The following is a 24,419-nucleotide window of genomic DNA, read 5'->3' as shown; positions in this document are numbered from 1 at the left end:
AGAAAGACTCGGTTTGCTACGCTTATCTTCTGAACCTGTTAGTGTAAGTTTTTATCCTATAACTTGCTCTTTCAAAATTTAGTTTTAGGTTAGTGTTATTAAAGAGATGCTCAAACTTACTTGTATTGTAGGTAGTGATATTTTTAATATAAGGTCTCTTCCCTTTATCGGGAATGGGGAGTAAAACTTTTCTGGGTATTGGATGAGTTAGACAATAACCTAGTCACTGTTCATTCTTTCACCATATCTATGAATCTTCACCACTGATGATATCTGCAAGGTCCTGACAAGTACCATCAAGCGGCTTCTCCGTGTTCCTGTGCTCCAGAAATTTTCATTTTCCAGTGTCAATGGTGATAAACTTAGTTAAAAATAACTTAAGATATACTTGCAAATTATATAATGTAATTGCAAAAGATATTAAAGTGAATATAAAAATAATTTGAAGATATTTTGTAATATATTTCGCAACTGATGTGAAACTTGAAACTCAATATGAAATTTATTTAAATGTTATTTATTCAGCAACTAATGATAAACTCTTCTTAAAATAACTGTATACGCTTCAATACAATTGTAAACTTGTGTACTGTGCTATAAAAATAGTGTTAAACATATAGATATCTGGAAGTAATTTAAAAACTTATTTAGCAACTAAAATTAAACCCCCTTTAAAATAAGTTGTAATATTACTGTATAACTTTATGATATTATATTACCCTCTTAATTCTGTTTAAAATAGGGCGCAATGATTATGTGAATGTGCAAAACTTATTTTGAAATAACTTTAAAACGAGTTATACAATCATTTTTAAAAGAAAATCAAAGAAACTACATTATTTTGTGGGAAAATGATTTCAAAACTTGTTTAAAAATCTGTCAAGACATGATGCACAATCATGCACAAAATTTATCTTGAATTTACTTCAAAACGAGCTATAAAATAATTTTTTAAAGGAAAATTAAAGAAATTAAACTAGTGGGGAAATGATTTCAAAACTATTTAAAAACTCTGTCTAATGTGTTAAAAATCATTCCGAACTCTTCAAAAGAATAATACAAAATTATGTATAAAACACTTTTTTATAATAACTTTAAAATTAAATGTAAAATTATTTAAAATCAGAGTAACACAAACTAGACTGCCAAGAAAATGACTAAAAATATTTCGAAACGTGTTATAAATTACTTTAAAATAAGAAAAAAAATACATTTCAGAATTACAAGAAAGTACTGCTGGCAGCGGATAAGGCGTCCAGCGGGTGATGGAGTACGCGAGAGCCAGACTGTTTTCGTATGCTCTAGGTCACTGCAACTAGTGATTTATACATTGGCTTTGACTGTATATTAAAACCATTAGCTGCAATTTTTTATAATTTTCACTGTGTGGGATTTATTGTTTGTCTAAGAGAAGTAATTTTAGGGACAAAAATGGTTCAGCATTTAGGTTTAGAAGTCTTTGAGTTGATATTAACAACTTGTGTTAATTGTAAACTTTGTAACAGCTGATTTATCAGCCGTATGTCGTCTGTTGATTTCTGCTATATACCACAACTCAATCTGAGACATAACCTAGACTATCTGAAAGATAAGATGGCACTTACGTCTGAAGCAATAGAAAATCTTTACTATGAAGACAAGTTATTGGCAAGATCAATATTAGAAGGAGCAACATATTTATATGAGAACAATATATTGTGTGATGTTGAGCTTGTTATAGAGGGTAAAAAAATTGAAGCTCATAAATCCATACTTGCTTCAGCTTCCTTATATTTTAGGTAAGTTAGGGCCTTGGGTTTTAAGTTAAAATAAAGTTACAACATTATATAATATTGTAATCTTCTTCATTCTCCTTTGTCTGATATTTACTGTGAGTTTTAACTATACGTGAAAAAGGAACATAATTGATTAATTTTGACTTTAAATTATTATTGTGTTTTAAAAGAAATACATAAACAAAAATATTTTTAAAAACAGCCTGTTCCTTTAGGAAACCAGGTATTTTTTTCTTAGTAACATGTATTTTGTACAGTTTAACCCTAAAATTTTAGTGTCGGACATTTTAAAGTTTGGCCTGTATTTGAGAAATTTTGCAGTACCCTATTGCTTTGTAAATTCCATCGGTAGATTACGGTATGTGGACATGCATTTTATATCTCATAAACTAATATTTTGAATAACAGAATTTAACTACTGAATTGCTAATAACATAGCCTACATTAATTTAATATACAAGATAGAAGTACAACACATCATAAAACAAGCTTCGCTAAGATTACATGTTGAATTTCACACCTATAACTCATTTCATTAGGCTACATACATGTTACGATTTAGATCACATGTTATAATGTCATATACATTTGCTCTTGGTTTGTTTATAAATTAATTTATTTTTCAATTTTCCTGTTATCATGGTTACCCATAAGACCAATGTAAAAATTTTTGCTAACGTTTCCCCAAATCCCAGCAAGTAATATTTTTTATGTAGAAATGAAGCTGATAAGTTAGCTAGTTTGTTCTTGAGGTATTGTGTGGACAGACGGACAGTAGAGTAACAAGTGGTATACCTCCTTATGATTTTAACAATTTCATTATAAATTCTGTAAAAATATTAAACAAAAATAAAGTATGTTCAGAAACATTTCATTTCAGCTATTTCTTTTACTTGGAAACATACAGTATATCTTCCAATGATAAAGTAAATGCTGCTAAGCGTCTGAGTAACTGCAATAGCTGTGGTATTTATGATATATCCAACTTTTTTATAAACCAGATGATAATGACTTTAGCAGAACCATTTCTTACTGTTTATACCTCTGTCTACTTGAGAGAGTTTCCCCAAATAAACTTAAAATAGCTCCTATTTATAAGAAGGAGCCCAAGAACAAGCCAAATAGTTACTGCCCAGTATCTGATATACCAATACTGTCAAAATTATTTTAACTTTGGTGTATGATCAAATTAGTAATTTTTTTGGAAACTAATGGCTTCCTAAGTATGCCACAATTAGGCTTTAAGCGAAGAAAAAATACCTTTGACGCAATAAACAGCCTTTTTAAATTTGTGATGATTATAACTGGAATATTAGGTAGCGAGGAATAATGTTTCTTGTCAGACGTATATTACCATATAAGCTCAACCAGAAAGCGCAGCATACTAAGCGCACATCCTGACGCTACAAAACGTATCGAACTCCTATTTCTTCTCAAGGGCAAGGATCATCTCATTCTGTACAGCCTCTATTTTAAGTATGGGAGTATGGAGTACTAGGAAGGAAACCTTTTTGTTATTATGTATCAAAATTCACAGCAAAAAATATAAATTTTGTGTGCTAATGTTCGAGTTTAAAGAGCTTTTAACTCTGAACAGCTCAAGCAATTTGCAAAAAAATTCAAACTTTCCTGGCTGTGCTACAACAGTTTAAACTATACTATTTACTGTGTTAACGTTAAAACAGTATTGTATTGTCTCCATAAAATGTCAGAGTTTTCCTTGTTGCCAAGTATTATAATGATACTCTGTTGCAGAGGAATGTTCTGCGCTGGGCTCAAGGAGACAGGGCAGAGAGAGATCACAATTCACGATGTAGACTATGATGCTATGAAGAGTGTTATTAAGTTTTTTTACACCTCATCCATTATAGTAAGTTTGATTAACTATAGTTACAAATTAATGAAAAAATTTGAGTACGGTAGTAAAAATAATATATGTACAGACCAAAACAATATTGCAGTTGTATTGTAATAGTCAGTGTACCTTAGCTTTCAAAAGAGCTTAAAAAAAAGGAAAGACCCAACTTTTGTCCTTTCATTTTAATTTACATGCACGTGTTTCTGAAATTCATTCACAGAACATTTGCTTTATATTGGTTCCAGTCACTTTCTAGTTTTTTACATACAAATTAAAAAAAAATGTCCTCTTCATTAATCTGTCAGCAGAATATAAACACTACATAACAAAATATTGTTTAGTCACTTTCAGACTGGTTTGAATTAGGCACCAGTAATTGATTTCATTGTCAAGATTCTTGGCATTCAAACTGATACCAAATTGTGACAGCATTAGTTTATGTTTTTGTTCTAGATGAAAAATTTGTACCTTTGGGATTGCCAAAAAACTCAACTCCTATATACAAAAACAAAGCAAAGTTAACAGTCCTGTTTGCCATAGAGTTTTTCAAGATAGATTAATATGTTTTAGCTTATTCTGAGATTCTGTGATTAAGACTTTTAGCATTCAAATTTCTCTTGTCATTATTTTCCAAAGATTCATAATAAGCTGCATTTCAGAACCATGCTACCCAGTCATATGCGAGGACTAAACAACTTCTTTACCAGCAATAAAATGTGATTTACCAAACATCTGATAAAAGTATTAAGTATTTCAAAATTTACACAGATTTAAAAGTATGTATCTGTGAGCGATACAGTTTTCTAAAAACTATGCATCAAATCAATTACGAATGCTCAATTAATATTTATTGTTATATAAATGTTTTATTTCTTCTAATATGTCATTAGTCTTAACACTAAACAGCCCTTTAATATAGATGTTTTAGTGTGTATGGTGAGCAGGACATTTTATGAAAAAATCTGGCATAAAAACACAATACCTTAACTAAGTTTTGTCAGATCTTCATGATATTTTCACTAAAATACTCATAATGATACTCAAAATACATGCATAGTACAGTAGTATTTTTTATTATATTATTATTTTTTTATGCGCAAAATTATAATCGTCAGATAAGACATTGTCCATCCAGTGATCGAATTTGCTGTTTTAATCTATCAATTTTACAACTTATTACAGTTTTGTGATAATATATGAGTCCCAAACAATTTTCTAAAGAAACATAAATTCACTAACATAAAAGATTCACTGTAAACTTAGTTTTGCTGCTCTGTTTACTCATGCCACCATTATTGCAACAGATGACAGTACCCTAATTAATCTCTCATTATTAAACTAAATAAAACAACTTGAACGAAAAAATAAAAAACAAAATGAACATGTTTTTCTTGTTTTGTATACAATATTAATCGTTACTTGGTTGAAATAATTCAAGAAATGAACACAAGAGAGACTCAAATGATGGGCTGATGACTTGCATTACATGAATGTCAAATAACATCAAGGTCATAAGTACATATGACATCAATCCATGTTTAGGAATTAAGGTTTAAGTTGTTTTAGTTCAAGAAAGAGAATAAATAAATTGATGATTAACATTTAATTATAATATGTTCAAATTGCTTATTAATTGAATTTTAAAGTAGTTTTAATATTGAGTTTATTGAGTAGGCTTAATACAAGATCTTCAAGATCTGAATTGGTGTCAAACAGTATACGATATGAAGCATTTGAATAATTTGTCAGAGGATACTAAGCAGTGGATACTAAGTTAGCAGAGGATACTAAGTGGTCACTGTTCATGTTCTCTCCAGGTCAAGAATTCTTCAAGGCTGTAGAGCGATCTCCCTAGCAGCCAGGTAGCTAGCTTCTTCTTGAGCAGATTACGGCTGGTACTCTTGAGTGCTTCTGGTAGGCGGTTAAAGAATTTTGCTCCAGCATAGGTTGGCTTCGTCTCGTAGCGTGCTGTCTTGTGTGGAGGTAATGCATAGTTTGCAGCATGTCTGTCTTGGTGACTAGGCAGGTCTTGTGTAGAGGCATACATTATTGTCTCCAGGATGTAGAGTGAGGGTGCAGTGAGGATCCCTAGGTCTTTAAAGATTGTTTACAGCTGTCTCTTGTGCCCAGCCCAGATATTGCTCCTACAGCTTTCTTTGGCAGGGTCAGTACGTGTTGCATATTTCTTGCTGTTCAGCCTCCCCATAGCACAATGCCATACCGCAGGTGCGACTCAAACAGTGCATGATATGAGGTTTTGCTGGCTGCTTGAGTGCTTATTGTCTTGATCCTGTTTTTAACGAAGATAGCTGAGCTAAGTTTTTGACAGAGCTTGTTTACCTGCCCCTCCTAGGACAGCTTTTCGTCTATCACGATCCCTAAGTGATTTACTTCGTTGGTTGCTGTGATACTGGGGAGCTCTGAAATTTTCTCTCTATTTATTCCCAGAGCTATCTGCTTTGTCTTAGATTTGTTAAGGACGAGGTCATTTACAGAAGAGTACTCAGCCGCTATGTTCAATGTAATATATGAAGCAATTTCAAGGTCTTCTGTGCTTCTCTTTCCAGTGAGCAGCACTGTGTCATCTGCATACAAAATACTTTAGGCATAGTCTTGGAGATGTTGTGGTATATCATTTGCAAAGAGTACAAATAAGGCCGGTCCAAAAACAGATCCCTGTGTGACTCCTCTTTGGATGTGAAGTGGGTCTGACTTAATTATGGTTGTCAATTCCTTCAGGGTGTGCTTTACTTCTACTACCTGGCTTCTTCCATTCAGGTAGTCTTTGAACCATTTGGCCTCCACACCATGGATTCCAAGGGCATTCAGTTTCCTAATTATCATGTCGTGGCTCAGGCAGTCGAATGCTTTTCTATAATCAAGCAGTACGCCAACAACAGTGTCCCCATCTTCTAGGTGGTCTATAATATGTTCAATCAGGTCAATAAGTGCCGTTATGTTAGACCTTCCGCCAGTAAAACCATGCTGTCTGTCTGTCAGCAGTCCGAGATGTCCTAACAGTCTTGCAAGAGCAACCCTCTCAATTACTTTAGAGAAGATTAACAGCAATGAGATTGGTCTATAGTTCGAGGTTTCTGTCTTTTCTCCCTTCTTGTGTTTAGCATATACCTTGGCGCTTTTTAGAGCTGATGGGAAGATTCCTTGGGAGAAATATTTGTTTATTATGTGGACAAGAATAGGAGAAAGTTTTTTTTGCAGTATTTCAGAAGTTTGGCTGATACTTCATCATTTCCTGCCATTGTTTTGGGTTTTAGAGAGTCAATAATTTTCTGGACCTCTTTGAGAGTAGTTGGCTGTAGGGACATAGTTTGAAGGCTCAGAACATCATTCCCGTCTGAAGGCAGTTGAGATACCACATTGTTTTCTTTAAGGGTCTCATTAGCGATGTTCACGAAGTATGAGTTCATGTGGCCAGCAATTGCTTTGGGGTAATTTACCAATTTCCCTCTGATTCGTAGTTGCATATTTGACACCTGTACACCCTTTGGTCTTCTTTCACCATTTATAATGTCCCACAAAGCCTTGCTCTTGTTGTTCGCTAGTTGTATGTGCTCTTCACTAGCCAGGCGTCGAAGGGCTCTGAGCTTCAGGTCATAGATCTTTTTCTTTTCTACAGCATCTCTCTTGTCCTCGTCTCTGCCGGACTGATTGTATTTTTGCCATGTACTTTGGAAGGTTTGTCTCATGACCATAGCTTCGGTGTCATTTTTTACTCTTCCTTTAGTGCTGTGCCTTGTTCGTGTTCTTTTATATGGACATGCTGTGTTTAGTGCAGAAGCTATGATATTGGAGAAGTTGGTGTAGGTTTCTTCCACACTGTTCACTGAGATCACACTTTCCCAGTCCTGGGTTGACAGGTGCTGCTTGAGGTGTTCAAGGTTTCTGTTATTGAGATGTCTGCCACTGGAGGTCAGCGTCTTTATTGCCCATGTTGGTATTCCTATGTCGCAGTATTGTCCAGTGTGGTCTGAGAGGCCTGTGTGCACAACCTCTACGTCGATGTTATGTTGTACTATGTTTGTACAAACACAGTCTATTGAGGATGCAGTATTATGTGTGACCCTTGTTGCAGGGAGTATAAGTCTGCACAGATTATAGGAGGCAAGGAATTCAGTGAATCTGGTTTTTTCATTATGTTCTTTCAAAGAGTTGATATTGATGTCTCCCATGATTAGGACTGGGTTATTCTGCATTGGGAGATCGTCCAGCAGGTCAGTCAGCATATCTATAGATGTGTCGAGGTGGCTAGTTGTTCTATAAATGCCAAGAATATAAAGGTACTTTGATTTTGTTATTTTGAGAGTTATACATGCTATCTCACATATCAGTTCGATACTGCGGTTTTCAATGCTGAGATTTGATATGTTATTTCCCAGTTCATCGTTCTTATATATAGCGACTCCTCCTTTTTGGTGATTGACTCTGCTGAAACCACTTACTAGTGAGTACCCTGATAGTCGTACGTTTTCTAAATGGTCTTTATTCATACCATGCTCTGTGAGGATGAAAATGTCCGGCTTTCTAGTGCTGATCTCGTGGTTTATTCTTTGTATTTTGTTTGCCATCCTGTCTACGTTCTGATGGAGAACTGTTAGTGTCTTGCATTTTTCTTCAGTTCTGAGTTTAAGAAGACTCGTGGTTTGTGGCAGTTTTTTGTTTAGTGACCTCTGTCTAAAAAAGGTGACTCTTTTCCGGTTGTATTGATTGTTGCCGGTGGTGTGCAATTGTCATTCAGTGTGGTGATGTCAGTTGGCATTTCAAAATTTTCCCTCATATCTTCCCTGTTAACTCCTGCAGTTTCTAAAGTTGCCCTGTAGTGTTCTATATTTCTGTCAAAGAATTCCATATATGTTTCGTCATGTGCCAAGAGTGAAGAAGTGATAGGAGGCTTTACGATGCATTTGTTAGAGGTACTTATTGTGTTTTGAGTCATCAAATGGTTATTCTCTGTGTAGGATTCTGCTTCCGCATCCATCACTTTAAGGCCCTCCTCTCCATGTGTAGTCTGGGTGATTGTCGTCTGTTCCAGATACCCTGTTTTTTTCTGGATTTCTCTGTATTTAGCCATCTCCAATGAGACACTGAAGCAGTTCTTTTTTCCTTTCTTAGATGGAGTAAGATTTGGTCTGGCCTGCATAGTGTCCTGAGTTGCTGTGTGGTTTCGTGTTGTGCACATCATTTGATTTTCTGATCTACAAGGTACTTTGGTATGTGTATTTTGAATTTGACCTGTCAAATCCCTAACACTGTGTTCTCCAAACTATCTTGCCTTGCCTTTAATTGTGCAAGTTCCACCAGCATGTTTGAAGGACAGCTTGTAGGTTGGGGGATGTGGTGTGAGAAAGTTTCAGTCTGAGTTTCATTGCTCTTAAATGCAAGTGGCTCTGGTTTTTTTAGTTTCTTGAGGATTTCTTTTCTTTTCTAGGTTTTTAATTGTGTTCTTTAGGTTAGCAACTATCATTACATAGTCATTGATAAGTTTTCCTTGTTTGTTATCGTGTTCCTCAAAAGTAGCTTGTGTGTCCAAGCGAAGTTTCTTTTCTTTTTCAAGCTGAGCTTCCATTTCAGAAATATTCCATAGTAGATTTTCCATTTTATTGATGTACTTATTTTTTTCACTTTCCATCTTTTCAATCTTTCCTTCTAGAGTTTCTAGTGCAGCTTCTAGCCTAATATTTTTCTCTTTCAGAAAGTTATTTTCCTCTAGAAGAGCTGCTCCTATCTTAGCGGCCATTTTTAATTTCTCATCATTAAAAATACGTCACTGGCCTGCCACAATAATGGAAATAGTAAAACATGAAAACAAAGCATCAAAATATTCTGTTATGTTTTTTGGCGACCGCACGACAGCCACAGTAAAAGAATCTTGTCTGTCTTTATACTCTAACGATGTTCACATCCATGGTCTACCACTGACAGAGGACTTAAGAAACACAAAAAATTTAACAAAGCCCTAGCTGAAGCAGAAGCGGCTTATAAAGCACTGTCTAGCCCTTCCATGAGCCCAGATATCCTGCACACCTCAATAGATGAACTGGAATGCAGTCTGAGAGAGAGTGGCCTTCTGGACAATCTGGAAGATAATGAATATTTGGACGTGTTGAGAAATGTTATTGTCCCGTCTAAATTGTTTTGTAAATAATTTGTTTGATTCAACTTTTGGGACATATTATTACAGTCCATATATGTTTTATTGACAAGTCTAGAAATTATCAAGTGTTTCAGGTTTTTTGTGTATAAACAGGGATTTGTGTTTTTAAATGAAGATTTTACTAAAATATACTGTATTTTTTTGGCTGTTTACATATACAAATTTTATGTTGATTTATTATTATTATTACAGCTAAACTGTAAAAGAGTCGAGGAAATTATGAAGTCTAGTTTGTTAGATAATTGGTAACAAAACTATTTGAATAATAACTTTATTACTTTTAGAAAACTACTGTATGAGGGCTTAAAATTTCTGTATCATCTTATCTTTATTGCGGTAGATAGGCAAACAGAGATTAGTATGGATTACTGCACTTAAGAACAGTTAGGTGCAATAATTATACAGTAATAATACTGTCCATCTTAATAGTGAAAAGATTTTTAAATTTAAATTTTAGTGAATTAAAACTCATTGTGGGATTTTGAGCATGTTCTATTAGTAAAGAACCCATAATGAGGATAGCTGGAATAATGCGTTTTGTTTTAATTTAATATATTTATTTGTATTTGGCATTGTGGCACAACTGATACAAGACTCTATACTTTTCACAGCACTTTTGATTGTATAAAAACAGATCTTTGATGTTGTGGATCAGACTAATGCACAAGTAACAGCATTGAATAAACCTGTGAGAATACAGGTTTCAGAGGGACATCACGGACAATAAAACGATAGGAAAGGATCAGCCACATGATCTTTTAAAGTATTGCTTTGATTTATAGTCAATACTCAATAGTCAAATATTCTTTATTCAAAAACATATAGTACATTTCTTACATTAGAATAGTGTCAAGTTTCAATAATATAAAATAAAGACTACATCCAAAACTAAATCTAAAAATCAATTGTTATTATTAAAAAATACCCTTTTCAAATTCCTCTATAGAGTACAAAGCTAAACCTGTCAAAAATGCTTTTAACTTTTTCTTAAATATATTACAATTGTCCTCTTTTTTAATTTCTTCTGGTAACTTTTTCAAAAATTTATTTCCTGCAAATGTTGTTTTTTTTGTGTAGAACTCCAGACGGTAACTTGGAAAATTAGACTCATTTTTGTGTCGTGTATTGTACGAGTGAATAAAATAATGTTGATCCCTTAGTGGGTTGTATCTTAGGAACATTATGCACTCATAAATAAATAGCCCATAAACGGTCAATATTTTTAATTCTTTGAACTTTTCTTTGACAGAATCATTAAAATTCAGATGTAACATGACTCTGACTGCTCTTTTTTGGACTTTCAATATTTCCATGAGGTTTTCCATTTTTGTTGTTCCATATACACAAATGCCATAGGCTATGTGAGACTGGATAAGAGAATAATAAATCAATTTTAAAGTTTCCAAACTACACAAATGTAACATCTTTCGAATTGCAAATAGGCCTGAATTTATTTTGTTTAAAACCAATTTAGTATGTTCATCCCATGACAAATTACTATCAACCAATAATCCTAGAAATTTTATCTGATCAACCCTCTCAATTACACTGTCATTAATTTCAATATTTAAATCTAAAATTTGATTGGATTGTTTTGTTTTAAAATTTACAAGCTTGGTTTTATCAGAATTTAGAGTTAAATTGTGGTTTTGAAAAAATTGTTCAATACAATTCGATTGAGGTCAGTAACTCTATCTCTTCTACTGTCTTCCCTGAAACTTTCAAGTTAGAGTCGTCAGCATAGAGACAAAGTCCTGAATAAGGTTCAAAATTTAAACATTTTGCTATGTTTTAAATAACACAAAAAAAGGAGAGGTCCTAAAATGGAGCCTTGCGGTACCCCTACATTTATTGATTCAAGGTTGGATTGAAATTTAACTACATAATTTTTTTCAGTAATGTGGTTAATTTGAACAAATTGTTTTCTATTAGAAAGATATGATTCAAACCAACTTAATGCATTGTTTTTTATACCCAACTCTTGCAGCTTCAGCAATAGCAGTGAATGATTCACACTGTCAAATGCTTTAGACAGGTCCATAAAAATTCCTATTACTTTTTCTCCTCTGTCTATTGCCTCTATAATTGATTCAATAAAGCTTACCACTGCTGTGATTGTTGATTTTTGTTTCTGAAGCCATGTTGAATAGTCTCCAGAATATCATTATTCTCTAAAAATTGCATAAGTCTGCTATAAACTACTTTTTCATAAATTTTTGATAGTGATGGCAACAGTGATACTGGTCGATAATTTTTAATATCCAAGGGGTCATTTTTTTTGTAGATTGGGATAACTTTTGCAATTTTGAGTTGATCAGGGAAAATACCACAAATAAATGATGAATTTATTAAATGTACTAATACTTTGCTCAGTTGTTTATTCACAGTTTTTATGATTGTCATTGGGATGTCATCATGGCCACTTGAAAATTTGTTTTGAAAAGAGTTTATTATCTTTTGGATTTCCATCTCATCTGTTTGTGTTAAATAAAACATTTTTTCAAAATTAGAACCAAATAAATTTTGCCCACTAATGACCGATAGATTATTGTTTATGCAGGTGCCATTGGCCGTATTTACATTGGCAGATATCATTCCTGTAAAGAATTCATTGAAAATTTTACTTATTTTCAGTGGATTCACAATTACTCGGTTATTATTTTTAATTTTGATGTTGTTAAAGCTCTTTAACTTGTCACCAGTTTCTGAATTTATTATATTCCAAGTAGTTTTATTTTTATTTTTTGACTTTTTAATTTTTTGATCAAAGAAATCTTTTTTAGCTGTCAGTAAATTTGTTTTGTAGATTTTATTTTTGTGCTTACATAGTTTAGATAGATTCAAATCATTTTTTACTCGAGCTTTCTTATTTAATTTAATTATATTTTGTTTTTCCTCCTTTAACTCTTGGTTTATCCATTTATTCAGAACTTTTTTTGTTTTAAAACATTTCTTTGGAAAAGATATATTAAAGTAGTTGATGAATGTACTGTAAAATATACCAAATTTTCATGCACAGGTGAAAGAAAAACCGTCTGCCACGTTTCCCTCTCTAATAGTTCTTTGAACATTACCATATTTTCTTCTGAAAAATCCCTCTTGATATTTATTAAACAATTATTTCTTACATTATTTCTACATGTATTCACTATTTCTAATACTTGACCATCATGGTCAGATAGCATAGTTATTACTCCAGTTACTAATATTTGATATTTTTTTAAACTAGTTAAGAAATTATCTATTGCTGATACAGACCCTTGGAATACTCTTGTTGGGAAATTTACTGCATAATTCATATCAAAGCTTTTCAAAATATTTTTAAGTTTTACATGTTCGCTACTATTTTTTAAAACATTTATATTTAAGTCCCCTGCTAAAATAACATATGGATATTTTTTAATAACTAAATCTATAAGACAACTTAATTTATCCAAAAATACATTCACATTTGAGCTGGGGGACCTGTAAAGACCAATTAAAACAAACTTAAAATTTTAAAAAAGGAACAATGTTGCACAAAACTCAAACTGTCTCTCCTCACACAAACCCCTTGGAAGACGAATTGCCACCTGTGTCCACTCAATTTGTTCTTTACTTAAGATTATTACTCCTCCCTTATTTGATTTTTCTCTGCAAAAATATGATGTTACTCTGTAATTGTTAATATTAAGTCTGTCAATATCATGAGACTTCATGTCATGTTCAGATAAAACAATTATATGCGGATCTATTTCATCTAAGACAATTTGTAAAGGTTCAATTCTAAATTGTAAATTTTGAATATTTTGATGAAAAATTTTTATATTCTTATTTTTACCATTATTTTTTAAGTCGTAGTCTGGCTTTGAATGACTGAGGAGTTTAAAGAGTTAACAGATGACAATTCCTCCTCAAAGTGAACACTGATATCACTAGAACGATCTAATGACTCTCCACTATCACTTAATATAGAACTGGTGGTCAACTGCACTGGTCCTGCGTGTGGAATGTCATTTCTTTCTTCCAAGGCTGAAGAGTCATCAAAAGTCAAATCTGATGTTTGGTTTGTTTCTCGCTGCCTGTCGAATGATGCCTGATGAATGCTGATGATGTGTCTCAACTCCTTCAAAAAGTCTGCGTGTGAAAGTCCATTTCTTAAATTGTGGTTTGAATTTTCGTTGTAAGTTATTATCTGTATATGAGATCCCGTGGCTTGTTGAAACTTCATCACATTAGCTGCAAAATGTTCAATGGAAATTCTGTCCCTGACACACCCCATTGGGGAACAGATTAATTTCTTTAGACCTCTTTTCTTAAAGTCCTGTGTAAGTTCTTCAAATGCCAAGTTGTAATCCGTTAAATTTGGTTTGGTATAATATTGGGGTTTAGTTATTAAACCATAAACTGTAGCACCATTTTCTATCCTCTGGATTGAGAGGTGGTCAGAGACACAGTCAGAGGGTGCTGGTTTGCCAAATTGATCTTTGAACACTGTTGCTACTCCTGCACTTAAGCTTCTGATATTGTTCAAGTCCGCTGAAATACAATGAGCAAAAGCTACTTCCTTGTTGTATCGGTAGCTTTGGATTACATCCTCCATCTTCAGCTCATTAACGTGAATTGGCTTGAGATGTTCACCAACCTCATGAGACTTTTGCACAGAAGGTGAAGTGCATGTTGCAGCTCCCTTCGGAGGCACCAAGGGGGGAAAGTCAGCCATCGAGTTGATTTTAAAAATTTCCCTTCTTGTATTGACTTTTGTTTTGATATTAGTAAGGTGCTGTATAATCATGAATGCCAATTTTCTCTTGCCCCTAAGATTCAAATGTAAACCCCATCGTGAAAAGTGGATTTTCTTCAAATCGTCCAAATTAATAAGTTGAACAGTTTTCATTCTGACAGCAATTTCCTTTATATAATTATTGGCTAATGCTATTTCATCCTGAATAGGATCAGTTTTCTGAATGTCATAGCGAGGTGGGATCGTAGTAATTATAACTGGTCTGGCCTCACTAAGAATTTGGAGATCCCTCTCCATTGTCTCATATATCGATTTAAATGATTTTTTGACAATGTCATTGGATCCTGCTATTAAGACAAGTGGGTCACTGTGAGATTTTTTAGCATTACTGTAAACTTGTCCGACTGTGGCACCAGATGTAATTAGTCCGTTTACATACACCAAACCCTTACTGCAGGAGCCAATAATCTCAGGTAATTCTCGACCTTGACTGTCTGCAAACAACTCAATTTTTATCCTTTTCTCTAGACTTTTATTTCTTTTTTTATGCAGACTTTCATTGGAAACAGACCCCTTTTGCATATCTTTAGCTTTGCTAGACCCGTTTGTGGCGTTAATGGGATCATCGTTCGAAACAGAGTCTTTTTTATTATAAATTTTGTCCAAAATGTCATATTGGTTAGATGTGGGGATTGCAAATTTAGTTAGTGATTTATTGTTTGCACTATTCCTATGTATATTGCTTTTTCCAACAGTTCTCCACTGACCATCTCCATCCCTGTGGTTTTGTCCTGTTTTATTATCGTTCACATCTGGACACTTTGATTCATTGATTGTTCCCAGTTACAACTTTTGAATTGTACTTGGGTTAAATTGCAGGTGCTGGTCTCTGTAACACAAATAAGCTAGACAAGATCGTTTAGAAACAATGTCACTTTCACTTATCCTCAAAAATCTTGATCAGTTGGCGATGAAGTAAGACACTTTATTTGCAATTATTCCTCTAAACAGCCAGTCAACAAACAGACATAAATAAATTCCACAATCAAAAGTGTTGTGTTGTTGAGGGCATTGAATGTTTTCAAATTTAGCGTTTTCAAAGATCTTAAGTGTTGTAAATTTAGATATTATTTCTTTTGCTGCCTTTATATTATACTGTCCCATTGAATCAAAATGGTAAAAAGTGTTCACAGACCTTTGATAGAACAATAAGCTCCAGTGTGACCCAGCCACTGTGTTACTAGGTGCTGCATCATTTACTGGGATGAAAACATAGTTCACTTCCTGTAGGTTAAGCGATGATATTTTAAATTCCATATCAGGAAAGCACCTGATAGCATGACTAATAACAGGATTGATACATATCGTGCTAATGTCCAGTTCTTTCACACTGTAGTTCACAATATCTAGATACCGTTTAATTATGTCATCCTTCAGCCACTCATTGGCCAGCAGCTCAAGGCTAAAACTACTCTGATTTTGAGTTTGAGAAGCATTATCCTGTTTAGAGAGGGATTTTTTAATTAAATTTTGTGGCTTATTGGGTTCAATTGAATCATTATTATTTGTAAAAAATGCATTTGACCTTAATACATATTCATCCAATTTCTTCTGAATCAATTTAATCTTGTTTTCTAGTACCAGTTTATCTTTGGTTAGTTGATTTATTTGTGACACATCATTAGATTTTTCACTCTCCAAATGACAAATCAACTCATCTTTTTGCCTGTGTTCAATTTTACTTTTTTCTTGAAATATTCTCATTTGAGCTACAAATTTTTTTTCAGAGTTCTCATTTATTTGTGATGCATTCAGAACATTCACTTCAAGTTCCTTTATTTTATCCTCCAACTCCAATTCTCTTTTACTTTTTTTATTTTGTAAATCATGGAGTTTTTGTTTTAATTTCTCATTTTCTGAGAGTAATATGTTACCAGCCTCTGCCGCTAATGTCAAAGATGTTTCCAAGTCTTCATTAGCACTTAGATTGTAAATTTTTTCCTGCAGTTTGTCCATTTCTTCTGCCACAGAGACGCTGTCGTCCTCAGATTGGCAGTGTGAACAGATCCACGTTGATATTTCACCTTTATATAATTTATTATAATCTATATTGGACATCTGTACACATTTTACATGGTACCATGTCTGGCAAGCTCCCTTACAAAGTACAGCCTTGGTTTTAGCACCTATTCCACATTTACCACAGGGGAATTTCGTCATTTTAAATTTATTTTCTTCTCAATAGTTACAGACAAACAGATAATTAATCAAACAGTTATTGTGGGTTCAACATGTATATCTACAAATCGCTCAATTTCCCATACAGAAACAGTTCAGTCTGATATTTTGTCAATATCACAGCAAAAGTCCAATGTAAACAAGCAGCAGACTACTAACTGTGTGACAGCTGAGTAAACAAACAGACTGCAGGTGGTCAGAGTTCAGTACAAGCAAGATGTCAGTCTGCCTGTATCCTAGTGTACTATCTTGTAGTGACTTGCTTGTAACCACAATGTTCAGTACACTGTCCACTTCCTGTTTAAATGGTTTTAATTAGAATGCTTTTCAGTTAAATTAAATATAAAAGCAGTTGAAGTGAGACAAAATAATCGCTATCACTTCTAATTACACCTTCAATTCAGTGATTTTAAGGCTCATAGGAGACAGCTCAGACATGGAAAAAAAATAGTGCTCTGGTTTGTAGCAATTGTAAGTATCTTGATTTACATCATATTTCTTGTATATAGCAAAACAAGGCAGAAATTATTAGCTCCTTATGTACTTAATACTTATCCTAAACTCCAGTGCACTACACCATATTAATTAAAACTGGTAAAATGTCAAAACTTGAATTTAAAAAACACTTAAAATCAAACACACTATTAATCGGCCGCCATTTTTTTACTTTCCGCCACTTTTATTTTATAACAAAACTTTCAATTGTTTAATAATTTAATTGTTGAACATTGAGTAAATAATGGTTTTTTTACAGCTAACCGAGGAGAATATATTTGAGGTGGTGAATGTGGTGGACCTGCTGGGCGTGGCTAGCCTGCACTCGGCATGCTGTGTGTTCCTGCAGCGTGCGCTTACTGTGCACAACTGTATCAGTGTCTACGTGGTGTGTCGTCTGCATGGCTACGCAGACATGGCACAACGCGCGGTCAAGTTGGCCCGTAGACACTTCCACCACCTCATGGAGCTAGACGAATTCCTTGACATGCCTGTAGAGATGTTGCAAGCCTGTCTTGAGGGCAAAGTGCTCAATATATACAGCGAAAACTCCTTGCTCAAGGTCAGTTTTAAAATTTTTTCTCAGAATGCTTGTTATCTTGACAGGTTTTCATGACCCAAGCCTGTTTAGTCCTCAAAGTGATTGTTTATTTTGTTGCCTTGCACCTTGAATTAAAACCAGCCTCATTTCTACTCAGTTCACTCATGGCTAGGTTGTCAACATCACCATCTACACCACAAGAACTGGAATATTAACCATCACCACTACTTTCAATGTCAAATTCCCTGTATGAGACTAAACTCAGCTATGTTATATAATTTTCACTGTATTTACAATTTAAAAAATTTTAAAGTAACTAGTTCATATAACATACAAAGATTCCTGATAGTGAACTGTCCGTAGTAATTCAAGTTATTATAGCTAGAAAACAATATTTATTCACTCAAGTTGGTGAAGTAGAGTATATTTTTATGAATTATACAGGGTGTTCACGAAAGGGTGTCACAAACTTCTGTGGGTGATAGTATTAATAATTTCAAACAAAAAAATATCATAAAACATGTCTCAGTTGAGAGGTATTAGTTGTTTGTTGCTCCTGGCTTGTGCAAGCATACCTATAAAATGATCGTGCTAGCTTATACATTGACAGATTTCTTTGCAAAGGTTACCGTTGGAATTGGTATAAAAATAATATAAATAGTTAGTATCTTATGCATTTTTTATAACTATTCCAGTTTTTTTGTTATTTCACTTAAAAAATGTTAAACAAATGCCATTTTTTTATATAAAAGAAAATAACACAATTATTTTGAAAAATTGTCTCTTATCTATATAAACCTACGTGCAAAATTTGGTTTCTTTAGCTTAAGACTAGTTTAAGAGATAATTTTTTTTTATAAAAAATACAAAATTGCGGCTAGCGGCTAAACGAGACATTTCTTGGCCTATTTTTATATGGAATTTTTTGTTTGAACTGATTAATACTATCACCCACAGAAGTTTATGACACCCTCTATGATCTAACCTAGCTTTAAGAAGTACAATCCGATACAAGCTTTATGGCTAGAAGAGGGTTTGAAATTTATTTTATTGTAAGAACGGTTTATTTTCAACCAAAAATAGTAATTATTATGAATTCATAATGACATGTCCTGTTGTTTGACAGAGGGTATGTGCCTGGGTGAAGCACGATGTGGAGCAGAGAGGCCGTCACCTACAAGGGCTCCTAGATAACATCAACCTGTACACACTGGACCTAGGGATGGCAGAGAGTTCATTGTATCAGCTGCCCTCGTTGGAGGCACAGGCCTACAAGTGGATGGAGCGAGCACGACACGTGCGGGAGCGTCCTGTTACGCTCAGCAGCCGTAATAAAACTCGCTACAACAAGGAACAACAGGTTAGTGTGGATACACACTGTCATACACCTGTGTGTAGCAAACCGTTAGCCTTTTACATACTTTGCAGAATGTGATTTAAATGTAATATTATGACTTAACGTATTATCTCAAACATATCCAGTGTGCAGGAATTATCTCTGTATTTATAACATTATATTCAAACCTATTATATGTTTTAAAACCTTATTAGTTTTTAAAAGAAAGGAACATAAACAGTCTATATTAAAAGGATTTAGGTTGGACTGTACCTTAGAGACAGAATCCGTTGTGGCTGTTTTAAAAGATAAAAGGATTTCAAACATTTGTCATTTTTATTTGTACAAAATGTATAACATAACATTTCGAGGATTGAAATCTATTCTATTCATCAGGTAGGAAGATAATTAGTCAGTTTGAGTGTTATTTGGACCTGAACAAGGAAAAAGCCTGATATTGTATAAGCTGTGGAAGTCTTGGTAACCACCAAAAGAGACGTTTCAGAATACATTAGTTGTAATAAAACTCCAAAAATAAACATCAATCTTAAAGTAAATTGCTGCTAATAATACTCATGATTAAATAGAAACTGGAACATATTAGAGCTCGATATATTAAACTTATATTAGTCACTCTGATACATTTAACGGTTCAATATACATTGCTAGAACAATAAATATTGGCAATATAAACTTCTGTAATCAATATTATATATTTTACTGGACTAAGATTGAACAAAAGTATATCTCACCTCAGCTAATATCTAACTATGAGCAAAAAGGGTAAACATCTCATTTTTCCAAAAATTACCAGGTAGAACTAAATTTTTAGCCCTGTAAGTGGTAACTCACAACATTTGACGGTTGCAAGTGGTTCGTTGACACAGTACGTTGTTCTGTTTGAGATTATACATTCAAACAGTTACAAACTAAGATAAACAGTATACCACTGTAAAGATGTGTAAGGTTTTTAAGTTTGGTTTAGTTTAAGATTAAGGTTGTGACATATTATGAGCAAGGGCTGCTGTGAGAGGATTTAATAATAGGTTAGATTGGCAGTACAATACCCTCAAATGAACCAACACATATTTTATTTGTGACAACATCTCATTAAATTGATTAAAATTTTTAATTAACAATTGATTGCGTCAACCGACATATTAAGCACAAGTTTTAATACCTTAATACTTTGAAGACATATTTAATATTAAATTATTCATTACAATTTATTTTTAATTTAATTTATTATAACATTTACTAGTAATTTTGTAGTGTTGCAATAATTATGAGTTCATGGACTAACGTGAGAAACTTTCTTTTAAAATAGCTAAACATTTACATGAATTTACATTTTAGAAATTGTGAACATTTAAATAGATATGGAATTGTAAATGATTAATGAACCCTGATATATACTAAGTTCCTAAAATTACTTACATTTTATTCACTTCACACTTATTACGCCTAGAGATATTTTTCCGCACACGAACACAAGCACTAGCACTCCCGAACTTCCTTTTTCGAAATCCCGTCCTCGACTTCCCTCTCTCCTCCTTGTTCTTCAGTTTTGATGTTATTCTCCCGCCAGCTCATGACCACGCCTCTGCCAAATCTCTCCATCATAATTGGTGAGTACCAAATTTTTCATATCAGCATGGCTGCCCCTTACATCGTTGCACGATTTTTTTTTATATAAACATTTCCGCTGCTTAAGCAAGCATTTCCTGTTTGTTCACCATCGGTGTCTGGGCGGATGTGCGTATTCACTTACATCCGGAGGATGTTTGTCTCGAATTGTAATACAAGACTTCCTTTCCAGCAACTATCTGTACATCGATTCTATGAATTTTATTTTACTAATAATTACATATGTCTTACATTCCCCTGGCTTAATGACGATTCTACCTACGAATCGTACTTATTGTCTAATTAGGGTTGGGTAGTCACGTTCATGTATTGTAGGCTTCAGGAATTTTATTTTGATGTTGTTAATGTGGATGAAGTAGAGGTCTATAAAAAGAAGTAGTGTTAATATAGAAGTCCAGGCTAATAAAATGTACAAAATGAGTTCCGTGTTGTTTACTATGTTGTTGTCGTCGTGTTTTAGCTGGAAGTGGTGTTGTCTTTGTAGATTGTGAACGAAGCAGGTGAATGCGCAGGTAGCTCGGAGAGTAGGTAGTGTTGTTGTGTTGAGAATGCTGTGTAGACATCTTCCTTGTTGTCTGCCAAGTCATGTATTTGGTGTTCTGTCGCAATGTCACAACACCATTCGAAGAAATCTCCGACGAACGTGAGCGATCTTCTGTTTCTATCTTGTTGTTGTCTTTGGATGAATAGGAGGTGTTCTGCTACCATTTGTTGATGTATGAGGGTTTGTAATGTGGAAAGGTTGGTCTGTATCTTGCAATAGGTTTGGGAGTTGTTTAGGTATTTTAGGGCAGAAATTTAGAGAGGGTTCGTTTTTAGGTAAATTTTGCTGTGTGTTGAAAGGAATTTTGTATATGATAGGTATGGAATTGATATAAGGTAGTGTCTGAGGCATTGGAGTAAAGTACGCTCCTGTGAAGATTTATACTAGAGGCTTATTGGGTTCTCCTATGTTGTGGGTTGATGTGCTGGCAAAGGTGGTCGAAAAAGGCATGGCAAGTGCTGTGAGAAGTAGTAGGAAGTGCTGTGAAGACTTCATTTGTCTCGTGGGTGGTCGGGATCGGTTAGAGTGCTGTAGACTGGTGTCTTGTAGATTGGTGTCTTGTAGACTGGTGTCTCAGGTTGTAGTTGGTTTTTCTGGTGTCATAATTCTAAAACTTAATATCTACAGGTTACATATACATTTTAGGTTAATATTTTATAATTAATACATATTTATGCCTAAGGTTTTTATTTACAGAAATCTTTTATTTGCCTCTCGATGTTGTGTCGTATTTCCCAAGCTCTATGTACGAGTAATAATTTTTACTAAGCATCTTAATCTCTAGTGTTCTTAAATAAGGTTCGAAATTATGTTAACTTATTATATTACAAAAAGATACTACGCACCTTTGTTTCTGAGGAATATGTAATATCCCTTCTTTGTGCTTATTGTCCATAGTCATTATTATGATCATAATATATGTTGCCAAATCATGGCTGTATAGTTTGTTAATGAGTAATATTGCCGTGCTAATACATGCTATGTTAGATATATGTTACTTCCCTTCAATGTTATATTAGATATGTAATATTTAAACCTGTCATATAAGTCATTTACATGTTATATATATTGAAGTATTTGTTTATCCTAGGATTATATAATATAGAACATCTATGTCTTTTTCTTTGAGATGCATCTCAGGAAAATTAAGTCCTTGTAGGGTATATTATGTTTACATTGTTATCTACTAACTTAAATAAATATGATATATGTAGTACACTTTATCATATTTTATATTCCTTATTAATAGGCTATATATATATACACAGATCCCTCAGGTAAATCTAATATGTACGTTGTGTCAAGTTAGAGTACGCTATGTTATTGTAGTAAACGAGTACGTGGGAAACATTACTTGCATACTAAGCTGTCTGAACCACCAGGGCCCTTGGCGACCCAGACCGCTGGCACAAGGCAATGCCCCCTTGTCATAGTCACAACACAGTTGGTGTAGTATATCGTGGGAAGTTAGTTGAGTTAGCAGAAAACTTATCTGCCTGGGAGACATACCAGAGTCACGGTCAAGTCTTACTAGCCAGTCTAAGTACGGTTACCGTGGGTTACAGGCTCTGCTCGTGTCGTGTCGTGTGTGCTGTGTTAGTGTCCTGTGAATTGGGATTATCTATACCAATATCTTTGGTACGTGTAACCTATCACTTAATCACTAAATTACACTAAACTTCACATTAAAATACAAAGTCAGGCGTTTTAATTTTCTAAATCTTTTATGTCTTTATTCTCTATTGTTTTCCGACACAACATCGAGATTTTAATATACATTTTTATTTCTGTTAGACTTACTTCAGTGACTCTCAAGGTTATATAACGTTATAATGAATCATTTAAACCGTAATCAAGTTAACCGGTCTCTCAACTCCTGGAGTATAACACCTATTCTTTAAAGCGATTCTTGCGTGACTATGTAGTAGCTTTTTACCCTCATATATTATGAAATTATTGCGAAGATACTCTTTACTCTCTTCAAATTTTACTACAAGGCAGTGAGTGCACAGTGATGTTCATGAGAAATATTGTATATTTTATTCTTGAGTATTTTATTATTGCTCAAGTCCCTTCATATTTGTTTTATATTCTCTTATAGAATAATTTCATTCTAGCAACATGTATTGGTTGTTCTGTTAACCTTCCCCTGTGGTAAATTTCTACTGCATATGTCACTTCGTTAATTTTTTTCTTGACAACGAAAGGACCTCTAAATGGTGTTTAAAATTTACTATATTTTTTTGTGTGGTCTTTCGGGAAATGGACCAAGACTTCATCGCCGGAATGAGTTTTGTGACGGTCAAAGTATTTCTTTTGCGCTTCCTGGGCTTTTTTCATGATTTTCGGCATATCTTTGCGTATTTGCTCTAAAATTTCTATATTTTCCAACACCATTTTTTCGGGATTAACCTGTAAATATATACAATCAGATGGTAAGTTAGCTTCGTAACCAAACATGAGGTAGTGCGGTGTGTAGCCTGTTGAAATGTTTACAGACGTGTTGTAGGCAAATGTAACTATTTGTACATATTTTGACCAAGTTTGGGGTTTTTCCACAACGTAATGAGATATTGCCTTGATTAGCGTGTGGTTGTATTTTTCAACCGCACCTTGTACTTGTGACATGTAAGCAGCGCCTGGCCTTTGTTCAATCCCGAGTGCATTTAGTAACTGTGAAATTACAGAATTCATAAAGTGTGTTCCTCTGTCATGATTAATAATTCTAGGAAATCCAAATGTGCAGAATAGATTTAATAATTTTTGTGCTACCGTGTTCGCATCTGAATTTCTACAAGGGGTTGCAAATGCCATTCTAGTGCAGGCATCGGTTGCAACTAGGATATATTTGTAACCATTACTTTGTGTAATATTACCTACAAAGTCTATTGTTATTCTGTCAAAGGGTTTTATGGAGGGTGCAATAGGTTGTAGTAGGCCGTAATTTTTGTTCGTTTTTGGCCTATGTAGTTGACATTCTTCACAAGTTTTTGTATATTGGAGGATATCACGGTACATATTCGGCCAGTGATATCGTAATTTTATTTTTGAAGCTGTTTTGTAATGTGATAAGTGTCCACCCGTGTATGG

At 33.9% G+C, this 24,419-nt stretch overlaps 1 protein-coding gene across 2 annotated transcripts in view; it reads left to right on the top strand.

Annotated features, from left to right (window-relative positions):
* Positions 1-1,552: 1,552 nt before the first annotated feature.
* LOC124353838 (kelch-like protein diablo) overlaps positions 1,553-24,419 on the top strand; it is a 63,484-nt gene continuing 40,617 nt past the window's right edge. Inside the window, exons 1-4 of one of the 2 annotated variants that reach the window (XM_046803859.1) lie at positions 1,553-1,778; positions 3,531-3,645; positions 17,521-17,823; positions 18,929-19,162. In XM_046803859.1, coding sequence (XP_046659815.1) covers positions 1,594-1,778; positions 3,531-3,645; positions 17,521-17,823; positions 18,929-19,162 — 837 coding nt within the window. In that variant the 5' untranslated portion in view covers positions 1,553-1,593. Of the gene's footprint in view, positions 1,779-3,530; positions 3,646-16,358; positions 17,238-17,520; positions 17,824-18,928; positions 19,163-24,419 lie in introns of those variants that run through there. The other variant, XM_046803860.1, reaches the window with a different exon arrangement.

The sequence above is a fragment of the Homalodisca vitripennis genome, chromosome 2 (genome assembly GCF_021130785.1).
Source record: "Homalodisca vitripennis isolate AUS2020 chromosome 2, UT_GWSS_2.1, whole genome shotgun sequence".
In the NCBI taxonomy this organism is placed as follows: domain Eukaryota; kingdom Metazoa; phylum Arthropoda; class Insecta; order Hemiptera; family Cicadellidae; genus Homalodisca; species Homalodisca vitripennis.
This window is presented reverse-complemented; position numbering and strand designations above follow the sequence as displayed.